This window comes from Balaenoptera musculus, chromosome 1 (assembly GCF_009873245.2).
Source record: "Balaenoptera musculus isolate JJ_BM4_2016_0621 chromosome 1, mBalMus1.pri.v3, whole genome shotgun sequence".
NCBI lineage: Eukaryota > Metazoa > Chordata > Mammalia > Artiodactyla > Balaenopteridae > Balaenoptera > Balaenoptera musculus.
The window spans coordinates 12,271,889-12,292,823 of NC_045785.1; the positions used below are offsets into that span (position 1 = coordinate 12,271,889).

At 57.8% G+C, this 20,935-nt stretch overlaps 1 protein-coding gene across 2 annotated transcripts; it reads right to left on the bottom strand.

Moving 5' to 3' along the window:
* Positions 1 to 354: 354 nt before the first annotated feature.
* On the bottom strand, positions 355 to 20,365 carry FAM131C (family with sequence similarity 131 member C). Of its 2 annotated transcripts, XR_005020543.1 has the most exons (8): positions 20,165 to 20,365; positions 6,752 to 6,867; positions 5,825 to 5,860; positions 5,456 to 5,549; positions 2,410 to 2,592; positions 2,032 to 2,142; positions 893 to 1,216; positions 355 to 720 (listed from the first exon to the last, which is right to left on the bottom strand). XR_005020543.1 is itself a non-coding variant. In XM_036857041.1 (7 exons), the coding sequence occupies exons 1-7, from the start codon at positions 20,184 to 20,186 to the stop codon at positions 945 to 947; spliced, it is 834 nt and encodes a 277-aa protein (XP_036712936.1). In that variant the 5' UTR covers positions 20,187 to 20,365; the 3' UTR covers positions 355 to 944. The 2 variants fall into 2 exon arrangements, 1 of the variants encoding a protein (XP_036712936.1); XM_036857041.1 differs by having other exon boundaries at positions 355 to 1,216.
* Between the last annotated feature and the right edge of the window lie 570 nt (positions 20,366 to 20,935).

Genomic DNA, 20,935 nt, shown 5'->3' on the forward strand with positions numbered 1-20,935 from the left:
CGCCTCCTCACGTCTCCCTTCTTGGCAGGGAGTTATGAAAGCAGGTTCCCACCAGGTCTTATGATACTTGTCCTCATGTGTAAGCACGACCCTGTGGCCCAGTTTCCCTCACCCCAGCAGCCTCAGCCTCCTCCTTGGCTGAGCCAGGGTTGACAAAGCGGGGTCCCCACGTGTGGTTCCTTGGAGAGCCCACATCCCTAAGCATCCTCCACGGGGACCCTCCTGGCTGCTGGCAGCAGGTTGACCAGCTGTCTGTGTATTTTGGGGGTAGGGGCCCTCTCCAAAGTCCTTCTAGAGCTCCCCCCACCAGGGCCTGAGGACATGCCGTCCCCAGCAGAGACCAGGCCAAGTTCCTCCAGGGTGAATCCACCACTTTAATGTCTTCAGAGAGCCTTCAGGGAGATGGGAGGGGGGAGCAGGGCACCAGGGAGCAGATCCAGAGAGTGAGGGACAGACAGACACTCCAGAGACAGAACCTCATGAAGAGCACTAAGGAGCAGACGTTAGGCACCCCAAGAGGCTACCCCGCCTCTGATGGGGGGCAGAAGCACAGAGGGGAGGGGCGAGGAACCGAGCCCTGGGGTCGAGGCGGGTCTCCCAGGCCCTTCCCTGGTTGTCTGCCTGGGAAGCTGGCTGTTGGGTCCTCCGGGCGGCCTGCCTGGTGTCTGCTGAGAGTCCTTGAGCTCGCTGATGGCCGAAACTGCAGGGGAAGGTGCCTGCCTGAGCCAAGTGAAGAGGGAGAAGGGGATTACGGCTCCCGCCGCGGGGGGCAGGTCCACAGAGGCACGGAATGGTCCCCAAGGAATGCTGGCCCCCAGCCCTGCCGCACCCACCCTGTGCCTGCCCTGAGGGGTCAAGAGATGCCCAGCCAGACCCTGGCGTCCTGATGCACCTGGGCTGCCCACCGGGCCAGGTCACGGTGTGAGCAGGCTCCGGCGCCCGCCTCAGTTACAGAACACCTCGTCCTCCTCCTCTGAGAGGGAGCCGCTGTCCACCGACGGGAGGGAGCCCTGCAGGCGGGCCCCCCGCTCGGGCCCCGGGGCCCCCAGCAGCTGCTGCCGGTGCTGCTGTTCGGGGCTGGGGGGCTGCGGGCCAGAGGCTATGGTGGGGGGCTCGTCAGGTGAGGGCCATCCATCGGGGGAGGAGAAGGCCAGAAGACTGTCATCCTGCGAGGGGACACTCAGAAGACTGTCCTGAAGGTAGATGCTCTCCAGGTCTGGAAAAGCAGCAGGCGGGGGGGGGGGGGGGGGGAGGTGAGGAATGAAGTTCAGAAGACCCGGCTCCTCACCCTCTCCGGGAGTGTGAGGCAGGGAGAGGGGCAGAAGACCCGCCTCCAAACCTGGCTCTGTCACTGCCAAGCTGTGTGACCTTGGTCATGTCACTGAACCTCTCTGAGCCTGTTTCTCCCTGGGGGGGGTGACAGGGTGGTGGTGGCAGGAGCAGAATAGTGAAGAGCAGGCTTGCTCGGAGAAGTGGGGCAGCCAGCGTTCCTCCCAGGCCTCCACTCTCTTCCCGCCCCTCACCATCACAGGGAGGAGCAAATGAGATAGTGGGTAGGCGGGCGCCACCCAGGACCCAGGCTCCCTGAAGCCCTCGGTAGTAACCTGGGGTCCTAGAAAGGTGGTTGACTGTGCTTGGTGTTAAGGCTCAGATCCTGGCTCTGATGCCTGTAGCTGTGTAATCTGAGGTGAGTTTCTGGATGCCTCGGTTTCCCTCATTTGTAAAATGGAGATAACAGCATCTACTTCCTAGAGCTGTCATAAGAATAAAGTGAAATAACACATGTAAAGCACTTGGCACAGTGAGCACTTAATTCCTGTTACCTGTCTGTCTATCATCTATCTTTTTCTCCTTTATGCTCGGGGCGCTCCTTGGGCAATGGGCAGGGCAAGGATCACCAGCCCCATTTTTCAGATGAAGAAAAACTAAGGCTGAGGGACAGAGGGGCTGTGTCTGAGGTCACAGGGCAGAGCAGGCACGCAGCCCCAGCTCTGCTGCACCCAGCCCGCCCTGGCGCCCGCCGGGCTGTACCCTGTAGCTGGATGATGTCCTGGGGGCTGTTCTCTGGGTGCAGCTCCTCGTCGTCCAGCGAGGACCAGGCACTCAGTGTGGCCTCCGTGATGGCAAACTGCTCGGCAACCCCTGTGGGGGACGGACCCGGCTCAGCAGGGGCACAGGCAGAGGGTGTGGGGGGCATCCGGTGCCAGGTCAGGCTGGCACCAGACACTGCCTCTTGGGGCTGCCCATCCATGCCCGGGCATGCTGATCAGCTTGTGCCCACCAATGCCCCGTCCAACCCATGGCATTATTCTTGCCTGCCCAGACAATGCCCAGGTGGTGACCCTGGGTCCCCTAAGGACTACAGCCCCGGCCAGTCCCCGTCCCCAAGCTCCCCCTCCCCCCTCTGACCTGCGGCAAAGCGGGCCTCACGCAGCTCATCTGGGAGGCAGCAGTAATGCTCGTCCTCGGCTGCGGACAGCTCCCAGCCTGAGCGCTGGGCACTCCAGCCCTTCCACTCGATGAGGTGGGCCACGCGACCACGTGCCATGGCCGTGGGCTTTGTGATGTGATCCTTGATGCTCTGCACCACTCCTGGGGCAATTGAGGGCAGCTGAGTGATGGCTCTGACCCAAGGCCCAGCTCAGGCCCCCCCCCAATACCCCAGGCCTCCCAGGTCCTCAGGGCAATCCAATGGCCTGTACCGCACATCCATTCAGTGCCGCGTCCTCTCCCAGTGCCCTGCGTCCGCAAAGCCCCACATCCACAGTGCCTGTACCTGTCCAGTTCCTCCCGCCAGGACAATACCTCGTGCCCGTGGCCCGCCTGCCCCACGCCCTCCCACAGCCTGAGGCCCTCTCACGTAGATGCTCCCCACCCATCTGCAGGCCCCATGCCCCACCCCCACTGTGTCCTGCTCCCAATCAATGCTCCTGCCCACCTGGTGCTTCTTCTCCAGACCTGTCACACCCTTCATTCCCTTTGTGACCAAGTTTAGACCCTTCTGCTCAAGGAGATTCACTCAAGGATCCATTCAAGATCCACCCAACCCTCCCTGTATCCACTAGTTAACAAGTTCTGAGAGAGCAGCCCCTGTGCCTAGGACACTGCCCGCTCTGCTGAGGGTGAGACCTGTAGCAGGCAGGGAAGGCTTCCTGGAAGAGGTAGACTGGAGTCCAGCTTTGAAGGCAGCTTGAGTTGGATAAACAGAGGCAAGACTGGAGGCTATTCCAGAGATGAGAAGAGGATGAAGGCATAGAAGAATCTGGCGTGGTTCCAGGACTACTGGGGACAAGACATGGGGCAACACCAGGAGTAGGGAAGCAGGAGAGGCTGGGAAGCCCAACAGGGGCCAGACTGGGGGCTAAGCGAGCCAGACTGAGGGCGCCACTGTTCTCCTTAGAGCAATGGGGAGCCACAGCACGGTAATGAGCAAGAGAGTGACAAGCCAGATCTGTCGTTTAGGAAGAACATCCTCATTAGAGGATTGGGGGCCAAGGGTGGAGACAGCGGGACATTAGGGGCCATTGAAGGGATCCAGCAAGAGACAGGACAGGGCTGGGCAGATGGGGAGGAGGGCCTGGAGGGGTTCTTGTGAGTAGACCGGTCGGATGTGGAAGACGATAGATAGAAGGTCGTCAAGAACGATTCGGCATCTCCTTTAACCCAGGCTGAGAACACAGATCTGGGAGTCACTGGTCCCAGAAGCCATGACGTGAGGAGCAGCAATATTTAAGAAAGAAAGGCATCCATGAAGGCAACTGAGACATAAAACTCTGGGAAAATGGGAAAGATGGAGGTGGAAAGAAGGGGGAGACCCCCCCCCAGGTTGGGGAGTGCTGGCAACCAGAGAAGGTTTCTGGAGGCGGAGGTTCAGTGGCCCCCGAAGGGCAGGTGAGGTGGAGGGAAGGGGTTTCAGGTGGAGGAAACGACAGGGGCAAATGTGCGGGGGCAGCAAGGGCCTTCTGGGGAGCTGTGAGGGATGTAAAGAAATGGGAGCCTGAGGATCAAGGAGCGAAGCTGCGAGCAGAGGCTGGCTGGCTGAGAAGAGCCGGTGCTGTGGTCAACGTGGGGCAGATGCCATGCTGGTCTGGCGTGCCCACCCCCTGCCGCTGCAGGTGCTGCTGCCGGCTCACACCTGTGCCTTTCTTGGGAGACTTGCCCTTAGCTGATGGGAGCTGCCTCACCCAGAGGTGCTCGGAAGGTGGCAGCCAGTGATGGACCGATGGAGGAGTAATATAAAACCAGCCACCTTGGGGCTTCCCTGGTGGTGCAGTGTTAAGAATCCGCCTGCCAATGCAGGGGACACGGGTTCGATCCCTGGTCCAGGAAGATCCCACATGCTGCGGAGCAACTAAGCCCGTGCGCCACAACTACTGAGCCCGCATGCTGCAACTACTGAAGCCTGTGCGCCTGGAGCCCGTGCTCCACAAAGAAGAGTAGCCCCCGGGCTTCCCTGGTGGTGCAGTGGTTGAGAGTCTGCCTGCCAATGCAGGGGACGCGGGTTCGAGCCCTGGTCTGGGAGGATCCCACATGCCGCGGAGCAACTGGGCCCGTGAGCCACAACTACTGAGCCTGCGCGTCTGGAGCCTGTGCTCCGCATCGGGGGAGACCGCGACAGTGAGAGGCCCGCGCACAGCGATGAAGAGTGGCCCCCGCTCGCCACAGCTAGAGAAAGCCCTCGCACAGAAACGAAGACCCAACACAGCCAAAAATAAATAAATAAATTTATATATAAAAAAAAAATCCTTAAAATCCTCTTAGTCCATGTCACCCAACCTGATTTAAAAAAAAAAAAAAAAGAGTAGCCCCCACTCACGCAACTAGAGAAAGCCCGTGCACAGCAATGAAGACCCAACGCAACCAAAACAAACAAACAAACAAATAAATAAATAAATTTATAAAAAAAAAAACCCAGCCACCTTGCCTCAAAGTGCCATGAATTCTGTGGTGCAAGTCATGCTCCTGTGCTCCCCATGGGATCAGGCTGAGAAAGACAAGAGTTCTGCAACTACACCTCTGCTGATCTCCCTCCCCTGCCCTGTCCTGCTGCCCTTGCTCCCTACAGGTTTCCTTGGAGAATAACCTCTCAGGAAATCACTAGCACGACAATTCCCCTCTCGGGCTCTGCTTCTAGGGAATCTGACCCAAGTTGGCACAAGGGCAGGTTTCATGTGCTGCAGAGAAGCAGGGAGACCACACCTGGCAGACATCTGGAAAATTGGGGCCATCCCCTCAGAACTTGTGGAGAACCCAACAATTTAACCCATGGCGGGGTGGGGGGAGGGCAGGAGCCCTAAGTCCTGCAGAGCCCAGCACGGAGCCTGGCATTTAGAAAATGCTGAATCCAGCAGGGCCTCAGTCCTTCCAGCTGCAATTCAGCTTTGACCTTCCCACCGCCAGTGCCTGGGGGTTGCTGTGCAAACTTCCAGGACAGGAGAGGGCAGCTGGAGCTTACCCACAAGGGATGAGGTGGCCAGGGCTGCCACGTTGTAGTTGCTGGAGCAGGATCTGGAGTCGGACAGGTAGCCGTTGGTGGTCTGGAAGCACCTCTGGAGAAACGGGGTGGGGGGGGTAGTGAGCAGGGTGGGGCAGACCTGCAAGATGATTTCCCCCCACCCCTCCCATCCCCATTACACACCCTCCCCACATCCTCTGGCCATCTTGCCACCCCCCACAGTACCATCCCCAGCCCTGTTTCCATCAGGCCCCCCTCCCCCAGGGCTGGCAGCCCTGTGTGTCCAGGCTGGGCCCAGCAGAGGCGGGGGGGGGGGGCAATGGTGTCAGCTGAGGCTGGCTAGACTGGGGGATGGGCAAGTGCACTGACCTGCCAAGGATCCCAACAGAAATCCATCTGTTTGTCCTAAAACAAGAGGAGAAAGAGGAACAGGCAGGGTCTGGCCCACTGTGCCAGCAGATGGCGCGAATCCTGGAGCCCTGGCTGGTGGTGTGGGTCAGCCTTCTGGTCGTCCCTGAGGTCGGGGTCTGCCTATTCATGGGTCATGCCCTGGTGTCCCCTGGCATGCAGAGAGAGGAGCGGGGGGTGCAATGATGGCTCTGCCAGGAGAGGCAGTGGGTTAGGGGATAGATCAGACCTGGGCTGGCCTTTGACTCTGCCATTTCTACCTGGGTATCCTTGGACTAGTGACTTAACATCCCAGAACATCAGCTTCGTCCTCTGTAAAATGGTAACAATGCCACTCATCTCACAGGTTGTGCTGAAGCGTAAATGACATAACGTAGGCAAAGTGCCTAGCACGACGCTTAGCATGTGGTATGTGCTCAAAAAAAAAAAAAAAATTATATCAACTGGTAGGTTCAAGCCACAACCTCTGGGGCAAAGATGGAAATTATGCACAGGATTTGAGGCCCTAGCAAGATCGTCCTGATCTATCTGGACTGAGAATTCCATTCCTTTACGCTCCAGCTGGCAGTGCAGGCTGCTAAGGAGTCCATGGGCTGGTAACAGAACATCTAATCTGCAAGGCTGAGTTAATTTGGGTGGGAAGCCCTTCAGCGTGGGACTCTCTTTTCTAAATAGGTCTGGTTCAGTCCCTGGATGCCCAGCGCAATTCAGACCTTCATCCAGCTGAATACCAACCCTGAGGGGTCCTGATCCCACAGGAAGCAGCCAAGTTCGGCAGGGACAGAGGAGGCTGAAATGGTTTCTGCTCCCCGTGGGGAGCTGTAGGGCACAGTCCAGGAACCAGGGCATACGTGGGGGTGAAGGTGGGGATGAAGCGTGACCAGTTACCTTGCCAGTGACATGGTCTGGAGCCACGATGGGTGGGCGGCTGGAGGGCAAGTCTGGGTTCAGGGGGGCCGTGCCCTGGGGCATGGGGCAGTCCTTGTGGGTACTTGTGAGCAAATCTGGAAAAAAGAAAGACAGAAGGAACTTAGAAAAGCCCAGAGCTCTCTTGCTCACGAAGCTTGTTCAAGCCACTCCTGAGAGATGGGCGTTACTTTATTATTACATCATTTCGTAGAAAACAGGTTCAAGCTCACAGCAGGTGAGGAGTCCAGCCAGATCCCCTCAGTGGGGTTTACTTGCCCATCTGCTTGTTACTCCATTTGCACTAATTCTAGTACCCACACTCCAGCAATTTTTTGACGTCACAGAGACCTCCAATCCATTTATTCTACCTTCCTCTAACTCCTCATGTCCTCACTTCCCTCCTGGCCCAGCTAAGACTTCCTGCCGTATCCTACGAGCTCTCCTTTGCAGATACCCTTGACTCTCTTAACCCTGTTTAGTCTAACCCTCTGCCTGCTTCGTGCCCGGACCCTTCGAGCTGCACGTCGCTGGGGAAAGTCACGGGCGTCATGTTAAATCGGTGCCCGCCGGCCTCACACAGGACGCTACCCAAGGATCCTTCTACGTTTCTCTGATTCCTGCTGGTTTGCGTCCTTCGAGGTTGACTACCTCATCCTCTTTCCTTCTTGAACTCCCAACAATGACACCCCTGCTGCTCCCCGCACCTTGCTGCTGGCTTCTCTCCAGCCCTCAATGCAACCCAGGAGCCTTCAGAAGGCATCACCCCACTCTCTCCACCTCAAATCATTGCCCTGCGGCATGCCACATCGTCTGCTTTCCCTCTTGTGACAAAGGAATAGCTGTCCCCGCTCGGTCCAAGACCAGTCCCTCCACCCGGGGTCTGGGATCCGTCTCTGCCCTCCCTCCAGGGCGGGCTTCTGCGCTCTTTCTCGTGTTGCCTGTGTTCCCTCCCCACCAAGTCAGCCCATCAGCGTGGCAGGGGCTGCAATGCCTCTAGGCTCAGGGACTCTTGCCAGCATCCCCTCTCCTCTCTCCTGCCTCATGAAATCCCCTCACCTCTGGGTCAGCCCCCAGTCCCCCCTCTTCCCCCCTTTAAAGACCTTCTCCCGGCCCCTGCTTCCCTCTAGTCCTTGCTCACTCCTCTGCCCCCTTCGTGGCCAGACTTCTGTCCAACCTCTACTTCCCATCTTCTCCCATTTTCTCCTCCGCCTGTTCTAACCAGCCTTTCATGAGACAGCCCTTGGCAAGTGGCCAGAAACCTGCACGGGGCCAAGCTCAGCGGTGACTTCTTCAGCCCCATCTTCGGTGGCCACCCAGGAGGCACAAGGGTGTCGCCCATCCCTCCCTCCCTCTCCAGCCACACCCTTCTCCTGGCTTCCCTCCCACCTCCATGGCGCTCTTCTTCATCTTCCTTCACTGCTCATCCCCTGAGCCTGCCCCACCGCTCCATCCCGGGCCCCTTGCCTCCCTTCTCTCTCTCCCAAGAGATCTCACCCGTATGTGGCTGACACCCACATTTACACCTCCAGCCCCGACTCTTTGCTTGAGCTCTTGAATGAGTTTCCACCTCCCTACATGGATGCCCAATAGGCATCTCAAGCAAACCCCGGGCAAAACGGAACTTGCAAACCTGAGTCCATCTTCCTTTACTTCCCCAATTTTAGAAAATGATGCAATGGTCCGCCCAGCTGTACCAACAAAAAATCCAGGAGCTTTCTCGGAGTCCTGCTTTCCCCACCTCTCCCCACCAACCCCATCCAATCAACCAGCAAGTCCCACTGGCTCTCTCTCAGAGCTCCATTCCAGATTTATCCCTCTCTATACCCACCGCTGTTCCGCTGGTGGGACCCATCACCTTCTCTCACCAACAGTCACCTGCTTCCCCTCCTGGCCCTGCCATCCACTCTCCACCCAGCAGCACAGGGACATCGCATTCCAGGTCAGACTGTCTTCACGTGTCCTGGCTTCCTTCCATCGCACTTTAGGAGAAGAGCCAGCCCCTCACCTCGGCCTTCAGGGCCCTACAGGTCAGCTCGCCCACTCCTGGCCTCAGTCCTCTGCCCGCCCCCTCGCTCACTGTTTCAGCCACTCTGGCCTCCTTGCTGCTCCTCAAATGGCCAAGCTTGTTCTTTGTCCTTGCTGTCCCCTCCCCTGCACCTGGAACACTCTTTCCCCAGATCTTCCCGAACCTCATCATCCAGGACTCAGCTCAAGAGAGACCTTCCCTGGCCACGCTGTTCAATGTGGCCCTCCCTCTCCCCACGCCGGCCACCAGTCACTCCCCTCACGGTCATCACCCTCTGATATTTATGTTTATTTAAGAGTCCAACCCCTCTCCCCACAACAAATGTGAGCACCATGAGCATGGAGACCATGGCAGCCCTGCTCAGTGCTCTGTGTCCAGAGCGTAGAACCCCGCCTGCACTTAGTAGGTGCTCTGTAAACATCTGCGGGGATGATTTCCACCTTTATTACAGCATTTAGCACAGGATGTCTGGTAAAATTATTTATGTTGGGGGGGGGGTGGTCAGGGATCGGCCTGCCCCTGATGCATCCCCAGGGCCTACCACACTGTAGGTTCACAGTCGTTGCTGAGGGAATGAACACCTTGACCTGCGCAACCGGAATTGCTGGACTGAATCCTTGGGCCAAATTGAAGAGGACTCCTCCACCGTCCCCCAGGATGACGGAGAACACCCTTATCATTCATTTGATTAATGCATTTAGTTACTCTTCTATTCACTGAAAAGTATTAGCTGAGCACCTACTACACGCTTCACGCTGTTCTGAGTACTGGGGACACAATGGTGATGAAGACAGAGATGGTTTCTGCCCTCTTGGAGCTGATGTTCTAGTGAGGGAGAGAGACTATTAACTGAAAACTCACAAATGAGTAAGACCCATTAGGAAACAGTAATAGCTATGAAGAAAAAAATGACAGCGTAAGTAGGAGGGGCTGGAGAGGGCTTCTCAGAGCTGAGGCCTGAGTATCAGGAAAAGCCCAGTTATGTGAAGATCTGGGGGATGATCGTTCGTTCATTCATTCATGCATTCATCCATCCATCCATCCATCCATCCATCCATCCCTGCAGCCATTCATTCCTTCACTCTCTCAGCATCCATCTACTGGACGTCTACACTGTGCAAGCACGTGGGGACGAGGTAGGATTAACTCCATCCCTGCCCTCGGGGAGCTCACAGTTTGATGCAGGAACACCTCCCCCGCAGAGCCCCTCATTCAAACACAAGGCTGAGCCAGGGCAACAGCAGCGCCAGAGGACTGCTCTGCTTCCTACATTCTCCTTTCAGTGTGACGGCAGAGTCCTCACCTTGACCTAGAGGGGAAGGAATCTGTGGCTCAACCTGGCAGGTGAGGAAACTGGAGGCACAGATGGGGAAGCCACTAGCCCCAGGCACACAGCCAGTCGCCGGCAGTCAGGACCTGAGTCCTGTGGGTCTGACGCCAAGGTTCACCCTCTTCCAAAGCACAAAAAGAGTTTTGATGAGTTCGGGGTGGGGATTGGGGGTTTGCGCAGGAGAGCTGATGGCAGGGAGCTGGCCAGGAGGTAGGCGGTCTAGGCGGGCGTGGGGATGGTGGTGGGGGAAGACGGTGGGGACAGCGCGGGGTGGGCAGGGCTTGCACGAAGCCATGGGGTCTGGAAGGAGTCTGCAAGGAGCAGCAGCGTCTGGGCTGCCACAGGGAGGGGGGCCCTCTGCAGGACACTGGCCCCAGCCTGCAGCCTATCCAGCCCTGGGCGCTGGCTCCCACCTCCCCTTTCTGGCTTGGGCCAGCGCGGGCAGAGGCGGAGCAGCTGATGGCATGGAAGCCGACAGGGCTTCCTGGAGGAAGCTGAGGCCAGGGAGGGTCTGAGGCTGGAGATGAGAGACGTCAGGCAACCCCAGAGGTGGGGCTGGGGGCGCCACTGGTGGATGGAGGAGAGTGGGCTGAACTGGAGACTCGGGGACTTTGGAGGTTAACAGGGAGGGAAGAACCGGGTGGCAGGGGATGGTGTGGCTGCTGCACCCAATCCCCCAGATCCCAGTGGATCTGTTTCTCCTGTTTTTGTGCACCCACAGGCCCCTCCCCACGTACTTTGCTTCCAACAGGCAGCACCTGAGGCTCCTTCTAGGCGGGCTGCCCGCGGGCAACTGGGCTCAAACTGAGATGTGACGCTGCTCCCACCGGAGCGGCCCTTAGCCCGTGACTGGAGGGGCAGGACCCCAGCTCCTCTGTTTTGGGTGGGAAAACGCCGAGCTTCACTTTCATCCCAGAGTTCCCTGTGGGATTAGGCAGAAACCACCCCCCGCAGGACAACAGACACCCTTTCCTGGCTGTATCTCCTCTGCCTCACTCTCTCCACTCCTGTACTGGTTTCCTCCATAAGATTTCCTTCACATTCCAGCTGTACCCACATCCCCGTTTCAGGGTCTGCCCCTGAGGAACTGCTCCTAAGACAGCTGGGTGAAGCTTTGGTTCCAGATTGCCCAGTTCAAATCCTGGGTCTGCCCTTTATTACTGTGGGACCTTGAACAAGTGACTTCGCCTCTCCAAGCCTCTATTTCCACATCTGTAAAATGGGCAGCTGAGGGAGACTGCTCCTGTTCCTCAAGAATTGTCTACCAGGATCCAAGCTGAGAACCAAGACGCTTTGAGGGCCCCGCTTTTGAAGAAAGCCGCTGTCAGGGGGTGGAGGCGGGATGGGGGGAGCAGACGCTCTCTTCAAAGTGGCTGAAACCGGCTCTGCTACCCCAGCTGTCAACCCCCTTCTGACTCTACCTATTTCTCCCCACGGGCTAAATGAGGGGCTCCCAGAGACTCACCTGCAGAAATTTGGGAAGCCTGCAAAGGGGAACATTGTGTTGTCAAGGGTCAAGTAGACACTGAGGAAGGGGCCAGGTTTGAGCCTTGTTCCACCCAAGGTTCCATTTTTGCTCCATTTTTGAGCAGTCGCCTAAGAGGGCTGCTTGCAGGCAAGAGGACCCCAGCCCCAAGAGGCTGCAGGGTGGATCACTTTAGTGGGAAAAGGGGATTGGGCACGGAATGGAACAGGTCAAACCAGGTCAGATCTCCCACGACATGGGCTCTATAGTGGGGAGCCCCTCCCTGCCGCCCGCCATGGCTCCCCGGAGAATTCACACGTGCTAACCCGAGAGACCCTGGCCCCCCTCCCACCTCATGTCCCTCCTCTCCTCCTCTCTCACTCCAACACACTCCTGCCTCAGGGCCTTTGCACTGGCCGTTCGTTCCTTTTCTCCATCTGGGACTCTCCTGCCACCTACAGGTTCACTCCCTCCCTCCGTTCAGGTCTCTGCTCAAATGTTACAACCTCAGCGAGGCCTCCCCAACCATCTTATTTAATATGACACCCGGCTCTTTCTATCCCCTCACCCTGTTTTACACCCATCACTCCACAATGTGTGTGCCTGTTTCCTTGTTCATGGTTTCTCACTGGAACATGAGCTCTGTGAGGGCTGGGACCTTGTGTTATTTGCTACGTTAGTCCCAGCACCTGCCCAGGGCCTGGCACATAGTAGGTGCTCATTAAACATTTGTTGTAAGAACGAAGGAATGAATATTTGCATGCCTACAACACAGAGGCTTCATCACTGAGCCAGTGGTAGCCAAGGGAGACCACTAGAGCTCCAGATAAATACAAATGTCTTGGCCATTTTTTCTCAAGTTCCTCATGCCAGACCCCACCATGTCAGAGAAGAAAGGGGCACAGAGAGGAGAGGGAGGCCAGCAGAGTAAAGAGCAGCCAGCCATGGCCGAAGGGGAGAAGGAGAGGGTCAGATGGGATGCGAGATGAAAGTTGTCATCCAAACTGGGTGTCCAGTTAGTGTCCAGAAGAGGCTAGAGAGTTCTGGAATCTGCCCGAAGGCTGTTACGGGCGGGCAGGTCAGGGAGGTTCAAGTGAGACTGTCTGGAGCGGGGACCGGAGAAAAGGGAAGTGGAGCCAGGTTAAGCCCCCACCCCCTGAATCCACAGCTCAGTGACCCGGGCGCTAAGAGCAGCGAGGGCAGCGTGGGATCATGGGGGCTAAGCCGTGCACCCCACAGTGTGCAATACATCTTGCTCTTCATGCCCAGTCCTGGCTGTGTGACCCTGACAGAGTCCTGCCCCTCTCTGGGCATCAGAGTTTCCATGTGTACAAAGGCAACGTTCCAGGTCCCTCAAAGGTGGTGTTCAAACCAGGGGCGCATCCTTTAGTGGGTCAAGCAAGCAATTTACTAGGTCACATTTTAAAAGAATGAAGTAGAATTGAGTAGAATAGAAAATATCAGAACCCACTGCAGAGACAGGCTAAGTCTTATTTCACGAAGCCTCTGTTTCAATTGCACAGACACACATGTGTGCACGTGTGTGTGTACTGGATTACGAAGCAAAATAATTTATTCTTATGGGTCCAGTCAAAAAAGTTTGAAAGTCACACCCTTAAGGTGCCAGCATGCACAAGCTGGGGCCTCCAAGGTGCAGACAGGGTGACGCGGGCTACAAACTACCCCTGGGAACTCTGAAGGGTGAGGGAATATCCCCAGGCCCCTGCCCGTCGCCCGAAGCTGTTTTACAACTCTGCAACCACAGGCCAGGGAGCAAGGGGAGCTGGCAGGTGATGTCGAAGGCCTGGAGGGACGTGACTTGAACAAAGTTATCGTTCGACGCGGTGGCGGACGTGGGTTCCTGGCTCCCAGCCCCCTCCCCAGCTTTCCTGCCCCCCACCTCAGTTGGGGTGCAGGCGCCTCTGCCAAAGCTGCCTTCTCCCCTGAGGACTTTGGCCCCGTGATGTCACAGGCTGGTTGCTATGGAGACGTCAGGTAATGAACCAGCCCAGGGTGAAATCATAGGCTGCTTTTCGCCCAGCTGGGACCGGCAGCCACGTCACCACCGGCAACTGGAAAAACACAGCATTTCATGTGGGGCGGGGGCTGGGGGATAGCCTGAGGAGACCCCTAGCCTCTGCTCCTGTGGGCACCTTCCTCTCCCAAGGGAGCTGTGGGGATACCACCCCCTTTCCCAGTCCACACCCTACTCTCCCAAACTCAAGGTCTGAGGCTCCTTCTCAGACCGCCCCCCCTCCCCCACCTGCCCTGGCCACAGAAGTGACGGGCCTCTGGTTGCCACGGCAGCCTGGACGGGGCCACCCTGATCCTTCAAGGAGAGGGGTGTCATCTAGATGTCCCCTCCATCCCTCTGCCTTCAGCCGGAGCTTCGTACCAAGGATGCTTCCTGCCTTCCCATGCCAGCTCCTCAATCTGCTAGAGTCCAGCCGCCCAAGCAGCTCCTCCTGATGTTTCACCTAAACCCCTCTGGCTGCAACGCTCCCACACTGGTTTTCTCTGCTCGTTCCCTGGGTGCGTCTGCAACATTACCACCCAGATTCTTCTCACCTCCTTCCCAGTCGTCCAGCCCCTTGAGCTGTTCCTTGGTGCCTATGTCCCAGCCCATTTGTCATCGTGGCTGCCACCTCCCCCAAAGTGTCTCCCAGGGCTCCACACCCCAGGAGGACACAGTGGTTCCAGGCTTAACCCTGCTCCTTCTCAGCAGCCCAGAGAGGGTAGACCTCCTCTTGAAAGCACACAGTAAACGGAGCAGCAGCCGAAGCCCCTTGTGATGGCCCCTCGTGATGACCCTCCCTGGACAGTCACGGGCCTCCCCCCTAAGCTTCTTGGGACCCCTGCGGCCGAGTGCACGATGCAGTCCTCCAGCCATCCGCGCCCTAGGCGTGTGCCACTCAGCTGTGACATGCCAGGTTCCTGCCTTGCACCGAAGAGAGCACAGCGGGCAAGGCCTTCCTTGCACAGTCCCTGTCCTGGGTTTAAATCCCGCCTTTTCACTGTCAGCCCCAGGGCTGTGGGCCTGTGACGCGGCCCCTGGGAGCCTCAGGGTTCTCATCTGTGAAATGAGCATACTGGTGGGTGGCCGTGAGGATGAAGCACCTACCACAGCAAGCACTCCATAAACGACAGCGGCTCTGTCCCCCTCTCCTCCCAGACCTCACATCCTCTTTCTGGACCCTGGGACAGATCTCAGGCAGTGCTCCTCTGGTCCTTCCCCAGGGCTGGAGCTTGCCCTGGGGGACTCTGCAGAGGGAGGTCACCAAGGGTGAGTCCTCCTGAGTCACTGCCACGGCCGCAGTCCGTCCCTCTGAACTTGGCAGTGGCCTGGCCTTTAGGAGACAAAGTGCCCCCCGCCCCCCACGACACTGATTTACAGGTCACCAGGTCCACGGCAGTAGCTCCATAAGTGAGTTGGTACAACTCAGAGCTGCCCAAAGGGGTCCCTTTCCATGTCCTCTTCAGGACTTTCCACACATCCTAGCTCCTTTTTACTTCCTCTGCCATCCTGTGGCCCAACTTCTTTGAACACCCTGATCTAGCCTCACCTCCTCCAGGCAGCCTGCCTAGATTGTCCTCAGATGTATTAGGCTATTACCTTACCAGCAGCCCTAATGAGCAAAGTCTGGCATACAGTGATTTGCTTGCACTGTTTATGGAACACATACTATGTGTCAGGTACTATCCTAGGCCTTTCAATCCATTATCTCTGATTCAATCTTAACAACAACCCAGCAAAGTAGGTACTGTTATGCCCATTTTACATATGGGGAAACTGAGGCTCAGAGAGGTTAAGTCACCTCTGCAAGGTCACCCACTAGTAAGTGGCAGAAATGAGGTTCAAACCTAGGCCAGTCTGAAACGCCAAAGCTTGTGCTCCAACCACTGACCAGCACTGATCTCCTGAGAGGGTCGTCAGGCTGTTTTTCCACCTGTGTGTCCTACCTCCCCCACTAGACAACTCCAAGGGCAAGGCTGTGTCTCCCTCCTCAGACTGTGAGCTTCTAAACGGCAAGGCCGGTGGGGGCGAGGGATGAATTGGGAGATTGGGATTGACATATATACACTATTGATGCTATGTATAAAATAGATGACTAATGAGAACCTACGGTATAGACAGGGAACTCTACTCAATGCTCTGTGGTGACCTAAATGGGAAGGAAATCCAAGAAGAGGGGATATATGTATACGTGTACCTGATTCACTTTGCTGTACAGCAGAAACTAACACAACAGTGTAAAGCAACTATACTCCAATAAAAATTTTTTTAAAAAGGGGGGGCAAGGCCCCACCTACCCCTTCCTCAGTCTCTCCACCGTGCCCAGGGGGACTCTGCTCACGGACTCTGCTAGGGCCAAGGCGAGACGGGCCTTGGGAGGCTGGGAATGGAGGGGTCACAGTCAGTGGGCCTGAGTACTGGGGGTGGTTCTGGTCGGCTCCTTTAGAGCTTGTGCCTTCTCCCAGACATAATCAGATGCTTGGCCTTCCAGAAGGAACTCCTCCGTCTCCAACTTCTGCTCTCACCACCCGCCAGTGCCCGGTGCGCTAGACCCCAGGGTGGGGGGCAAGAGGCTGATGGGTTGGTCTGGAGGATTGGGCTGGGGCGGAAAGGGGCAGGCAGAGAGGTTCTGAAGCCAGGGGCATGGGATGGGCACTGAGAGACCCGGAGCTGGACAGAGGCGGATAGACAGAGATTGCTCTGTACAGATTGTCACCAATGGTGGTAGCAAATCCCAAACCGAATGCTAACACTGGAGTTATTCCAGAGGGCTGAATTTCTTGAGCATTGGCCACACGCTCGGTACCTCCCTCCATGTGGGGACATGAGAAAGCAAAGGGCAGGTGTTCCGTGCTCAGGCTCTGGGATCACACAGTCCTGGATTCAAATCCTGCCTCTCTGTGTTCTGGCTGTGTGACCTCAGGTAAGACCCTTCCCATCTCTGAGCCTTACATCACCCCTCCAGGGTTGAATGAGGACTAACGAGGTCAGGCGAGTGATGCCTCAGGCAGCTCAGGATAAGCACCCAACAAATGGTAGCTTAAAAATAGATAATGAACACAAAATAGCCTCTAGAAACAGCGTTTGTTGTCTTAATCTGGTCCCAATCACTTTCCCCCATGTTCTCAGCACCTCAAATGCTTGTTTCTTTTCCCATGAGGCAGGACGGTGCTCAAAGCCTCTGTAGCTTGCCCTTTCCCAGCCAAGAGGGTCTGGATTAGCTGTCTACACAGAAGGGTAATAATAAAAATTAAAAATTAAAGTGACAGCTAACACTTACAGTATTTACTACATGCCAGGTACTGGTCTGAGTGCTTTACGTGAACTAAGTCATTTAATCCCCTCCCAGTAACCCTAAGATGTCAATACCGGTATTATTCCCATTTTACAGACGAGAACACTGAGATACATATACAAGGTTAAGTAACTTGCTGAGGTCACAAAGCCAGTGAATGGCGGAACAGGGATGCGAACCCAGGCTGGCCGGCTCCAGAGTCCGCACTCTTTTTTTTCTTAATTAATTAATCTACTTTTGGCTGCGTTGGGTCTTTGTTGCTGCATGCGGGCTTTCTCTAGTTGCGGCGAGCGGGGGCTACTCTTCGTTGCGGTGCCTGGGCTCTAGGTGTGCAGGATTCAGTAGTTGTGGTGCACGGGCTTAGTTGCTCCGTCACATGTGGGATCTTCCCAGACCAGGGCTCGAACCCGTGTCCCCTGCATTGGCAGGCGGATTCTTAACCACTGCGCCACCAGGGAATTCCCAGAGTCCGCACTCTTACCCTCCCAGGCCTGGCTCGCAGAAGCTAACTGCTGCCCAGTGCTGGGATGGGGTGGCTCTCCCAGGTGTGGCTTGCACCTGGGGTTTGGCTGGGGTGGCCCCAGTTGTGTGCGGGCTCTGGACTTGGTATGGGCATCAGCAGGAGGTCAGCAATTCCTGGCCTGGCTGCAGGTTGAGCACTTGACACAGGGAAGTGCTTCGAGTAACAGGGCTGTTGTTAGCAACTGGTGCAGGTGTGGAGACTCAGAGGCTCGTGGGGGCTCCAGCTGGCAGCTGGAGAGGAGTAGAATGGCCCGGCCCTGGGTCCAAGGGCTGGCTGTGTGGTGCAGAGGACAAGGGCCCAGGCTCCAGAGTCAGCGTGACTGGGTTCAAGTCCTACTTCTGCTCTTTCTTTCTTTCCTTTCTTTCTTTCTCTCTCTCTCTCTCTCTCCCTCCCTCCCTTCCTTTTTTCTTTCAAAATATTTATGTATTTATTTTTGGCTGCATCGGGTCTTAGTTGTGGCATGCGGGATCTTTCACTGAGGCACACGGGCTTCTCTCTAGTTGTGGCGCGAGGGCTTAGTTGCCCCACAGCATGTGGGATCTTAGTTCCCCGACCAAGGATCGAACCCGTGTCCCCTGCTTTGGAAGGCGGATTCTTAACCACTGGACCACCAGGGAAGCCCTGCTCTTTCTTAGCTATGCAGCCTCAGGCTCTGCTCAGTTTCCCTGTTTGTAAAAATGGGGACTGTGATAGTATAGACCCCAAATTAGCTAGTTGCGCCTTGAATGTTCCCACCGGTACTTGGTAAGCCGTAAGCACTCTGGGAGCATTAGTGATGACTAGAGGGGTGGGTGGCCTCCACTTAGTGGTTTGGCCACCCAGAACCCAGAGTACTGGGACGATGGTTGTCCTCTGCTGAAGTGGTCTCACACCTTCTTTACGAGCATCCAACTCGCCTGCGTGCATGTTGAGACTGGAAGTAGGCCGACCCCTCAGGATGGGGACAAGGTCAGAATACACAACGAGGAGCCCAAGCCACTGAAGGAAGGGTGGAGAAGACCCACCTCAGGCCAGTGTGACCTCAGACAGGCAGGGCAGAGGGTTCCAGCACCAGGTACGGGGTAGCAGCCAGAGGACCTGGGCCCCAGCCCCAATCCTGGCACCACCTGGCAGCCTGACCTTGGTCTGCAGGTCACAGGCAAGTCCACCTGGGGCTGGGCCTCCAGCACCTGGCACAGGATGGCCAAGTGATGGGGGAGGGACACAGTCAACAAGGAAACACCAGATCCCCAACACCTGGAGCCTGCCCAGAGCCTTCGAGGTTTCTGGAGACACACTGAGAGCCTGTGGGTTCTAAAGAACACTAAATACTCTTCACTCTTAACACTACCTTCCCCTCTGGCCAGGCTGTAGGCCTCAGAGCACATGCTGTGCTGGGCTCACCGCCTCTGGGTGCCCAGCGTGTACATAGCGCCTCGCACACAGTAGGTGTCACGCCAACATCAGCTTAATGAATAAATAAGTGAATGAACCTCACACAGCCTAAGCCCCACCCATGATCCCAGCCCTGACACCCTCCTGAGACATCCTGAGCCACTTACCTGAATGTCCCACAAGGACTTGTGGGCAGAGCCCCATAGAGGCCAGAGGATGGGGGGAGGGGTTGCGCTCCTTCCCCAACATCTCCCAGGACAAGGTCCCCTCCAGAGCCTGCCCAGCCCCTCCCCAAGGCCTGGTCATCCCTCCACACCTGAGTAAGCTACTGGGGGTGATGGGTGAGGTGGCAGCCCCCCAAGGCCATGGTTGGGGTCAGTGGATTTGGCTTCAGCCTGCAGAGCTGGAGCCAAGGCCTCAGTCACCCCCTCACCTCACCACCCCCCAACTGGTCCCACTGTGGGGTGAAGTTACCAGGGTGGGAGAATGACCCAGCCAGCCTCTTCTACAATGTTGCTCAGCAGCCTGACGGAAAACTGATGGTGGGGAGGGTTCCAAAGACCCATCTGCCCATCCCCCCTGCTCTGTGTAGAAGTCCCTGCCACCCCCAAACCTTCCCCCCAGGGCAGCTCACTCCAGCTCCCTGGGGACCACCTTGGGGAGAGCCATGGAGCTCAGGCACAGAAGGAGAGCGGGAGAGTGCCCAGTCAAAGGCCCAGGGGTTACTGGGAACATCAGCTGTCTCTGTCCCTTCCTGTCCCCTGACCGAGGATGGGGGTGGGGCTGAGGAGTTAGGGATGAGGGTGGGGGAAGAGGAACCTCCTTTATAACCTGTTCATCTCCATTAACCCCTTGCTGCCAATGGGGTTCAGGGACTCTGAAGACAGGGGCATGGGGTAAGGGGACAGAGTGGGGACACTGAACTAGTAAGGCCTGTGTCTTGGAGGATGTGGGAAGGAGGGTCTGCTTGCTCTCATGGTGCCCCGCAGTGCCCCCAGAGAAGCCAGGAGCAAGTAGAAGCCTCCGTCCCTTCCGAGGCACACGGCAGGGGGTGTGTGGCTGGCTGCTGGAGAGGAAGCGACCCTGCTTCTGCCGCCTGGTGGGGTGTGGTTCCAAGCGGGGATGGGGATGCGGTGACCTCCCCACGCTCCCTCTCCGCGCTGCTCCCCCCTCACGCCCTGTCCCCTTCGGGGCACCGTGTCCCCTGGGGCTCGGCGGGGGTGGGGTGAGGCCGGCCGGGAAGGGCGGGTCGCCCCCCCGACCCCCACCGAGGTTCTTCGGAGAGGCCGAGGGGACGTGCGCGCGTCCCCGGCGCGGGGCCCCGGGCGCCCGATCTCCTTCCCTTATGGTCCGCGGCCCCCTCACCTCGCGACACGCAGGAGCCCATCACGGGGCCGCGGGGCCGGGCCGCTGCGCCTTGGGTGCGCCGGGCCGCCGGGCGCTCATGTCTCCTCGGGCTCGGGGCTCACGCGCGGCGCTGGCGCAGCGGAAGCGCGGACGAGCGGAGAAGGGGCCGGGGCTCCGCTCGGCTCAGCCGCCGCTCCCGCCGGGTCGTCCCCGCCAACGCCGCCGCCGCAGCGCCCGGCTCGCCTCGCGCCGCCGCCTCGCGAGCCGCGCCCGCCCCTGCCAGACGCGGGCAGCACGGCGGGCGGGGCGGCCCCGGGGAGCGCTCGCCCCGAGCCCCGAGCCCCGAGCGCGGAGCCCGCGAGGCCGCTCCGCCCCCAGCGCGCCCGCCGCCTGCAGACCTGTTGCAGCAGCCCGGCCGCGGGGTGGCGGCGGGGTAAGCAGGAGCCCGGCGGGTGGGGGGGGGGAGGGGAAGGGGAGCCAGAGGGGGAACTTCTGGCCCTCCCGCCTCCCGCTCCACTAGCCGACAGGGGCTGAAGGTCAGGGAAGAGGGCGGTGAGATTCCGGCATTTGGGGCACAACCTGGCTGAGCGCAGTAACAACAATTCCATTGTATCCATTTTGCAGGGGAAGAAGCAGGCTCACGGAGGTCGGATGCCTTGCCTGAGGTCCCTTAGCTGTGAGGGACAGCGACTTTTGACCATCAGCTTCTCACCGGGGGGACGGCGGCCCAGGCTGGGGATACAGAGGGCGGGGATGGTGTGCCAGTGGCCTCACTGACGGATGAGAGTT

Bases quoted from the DNA above. Each gene is read 5' to 3' on its own strand.
- FAM131C (XM_036857041.1), bottom strand. From the start codon at position 20,186: ATGGGCTCCTGCGTGTCGCGAG. The intron at 5,861-6,751 runs GTAACTGGTCAC...CTCTTGTTTTAG, and splicing joins CAGACCATGTCACTGGCAAG to GACAAACAGATGGATTTCTG. The intron at 5,550-5,824 runs GTCAGTGCACTT...CCGTTTCTCCAG, and splicing joins TCTGTTGGGATCCTTGGCAG to AGGTGCTTCCAGACCACCAA.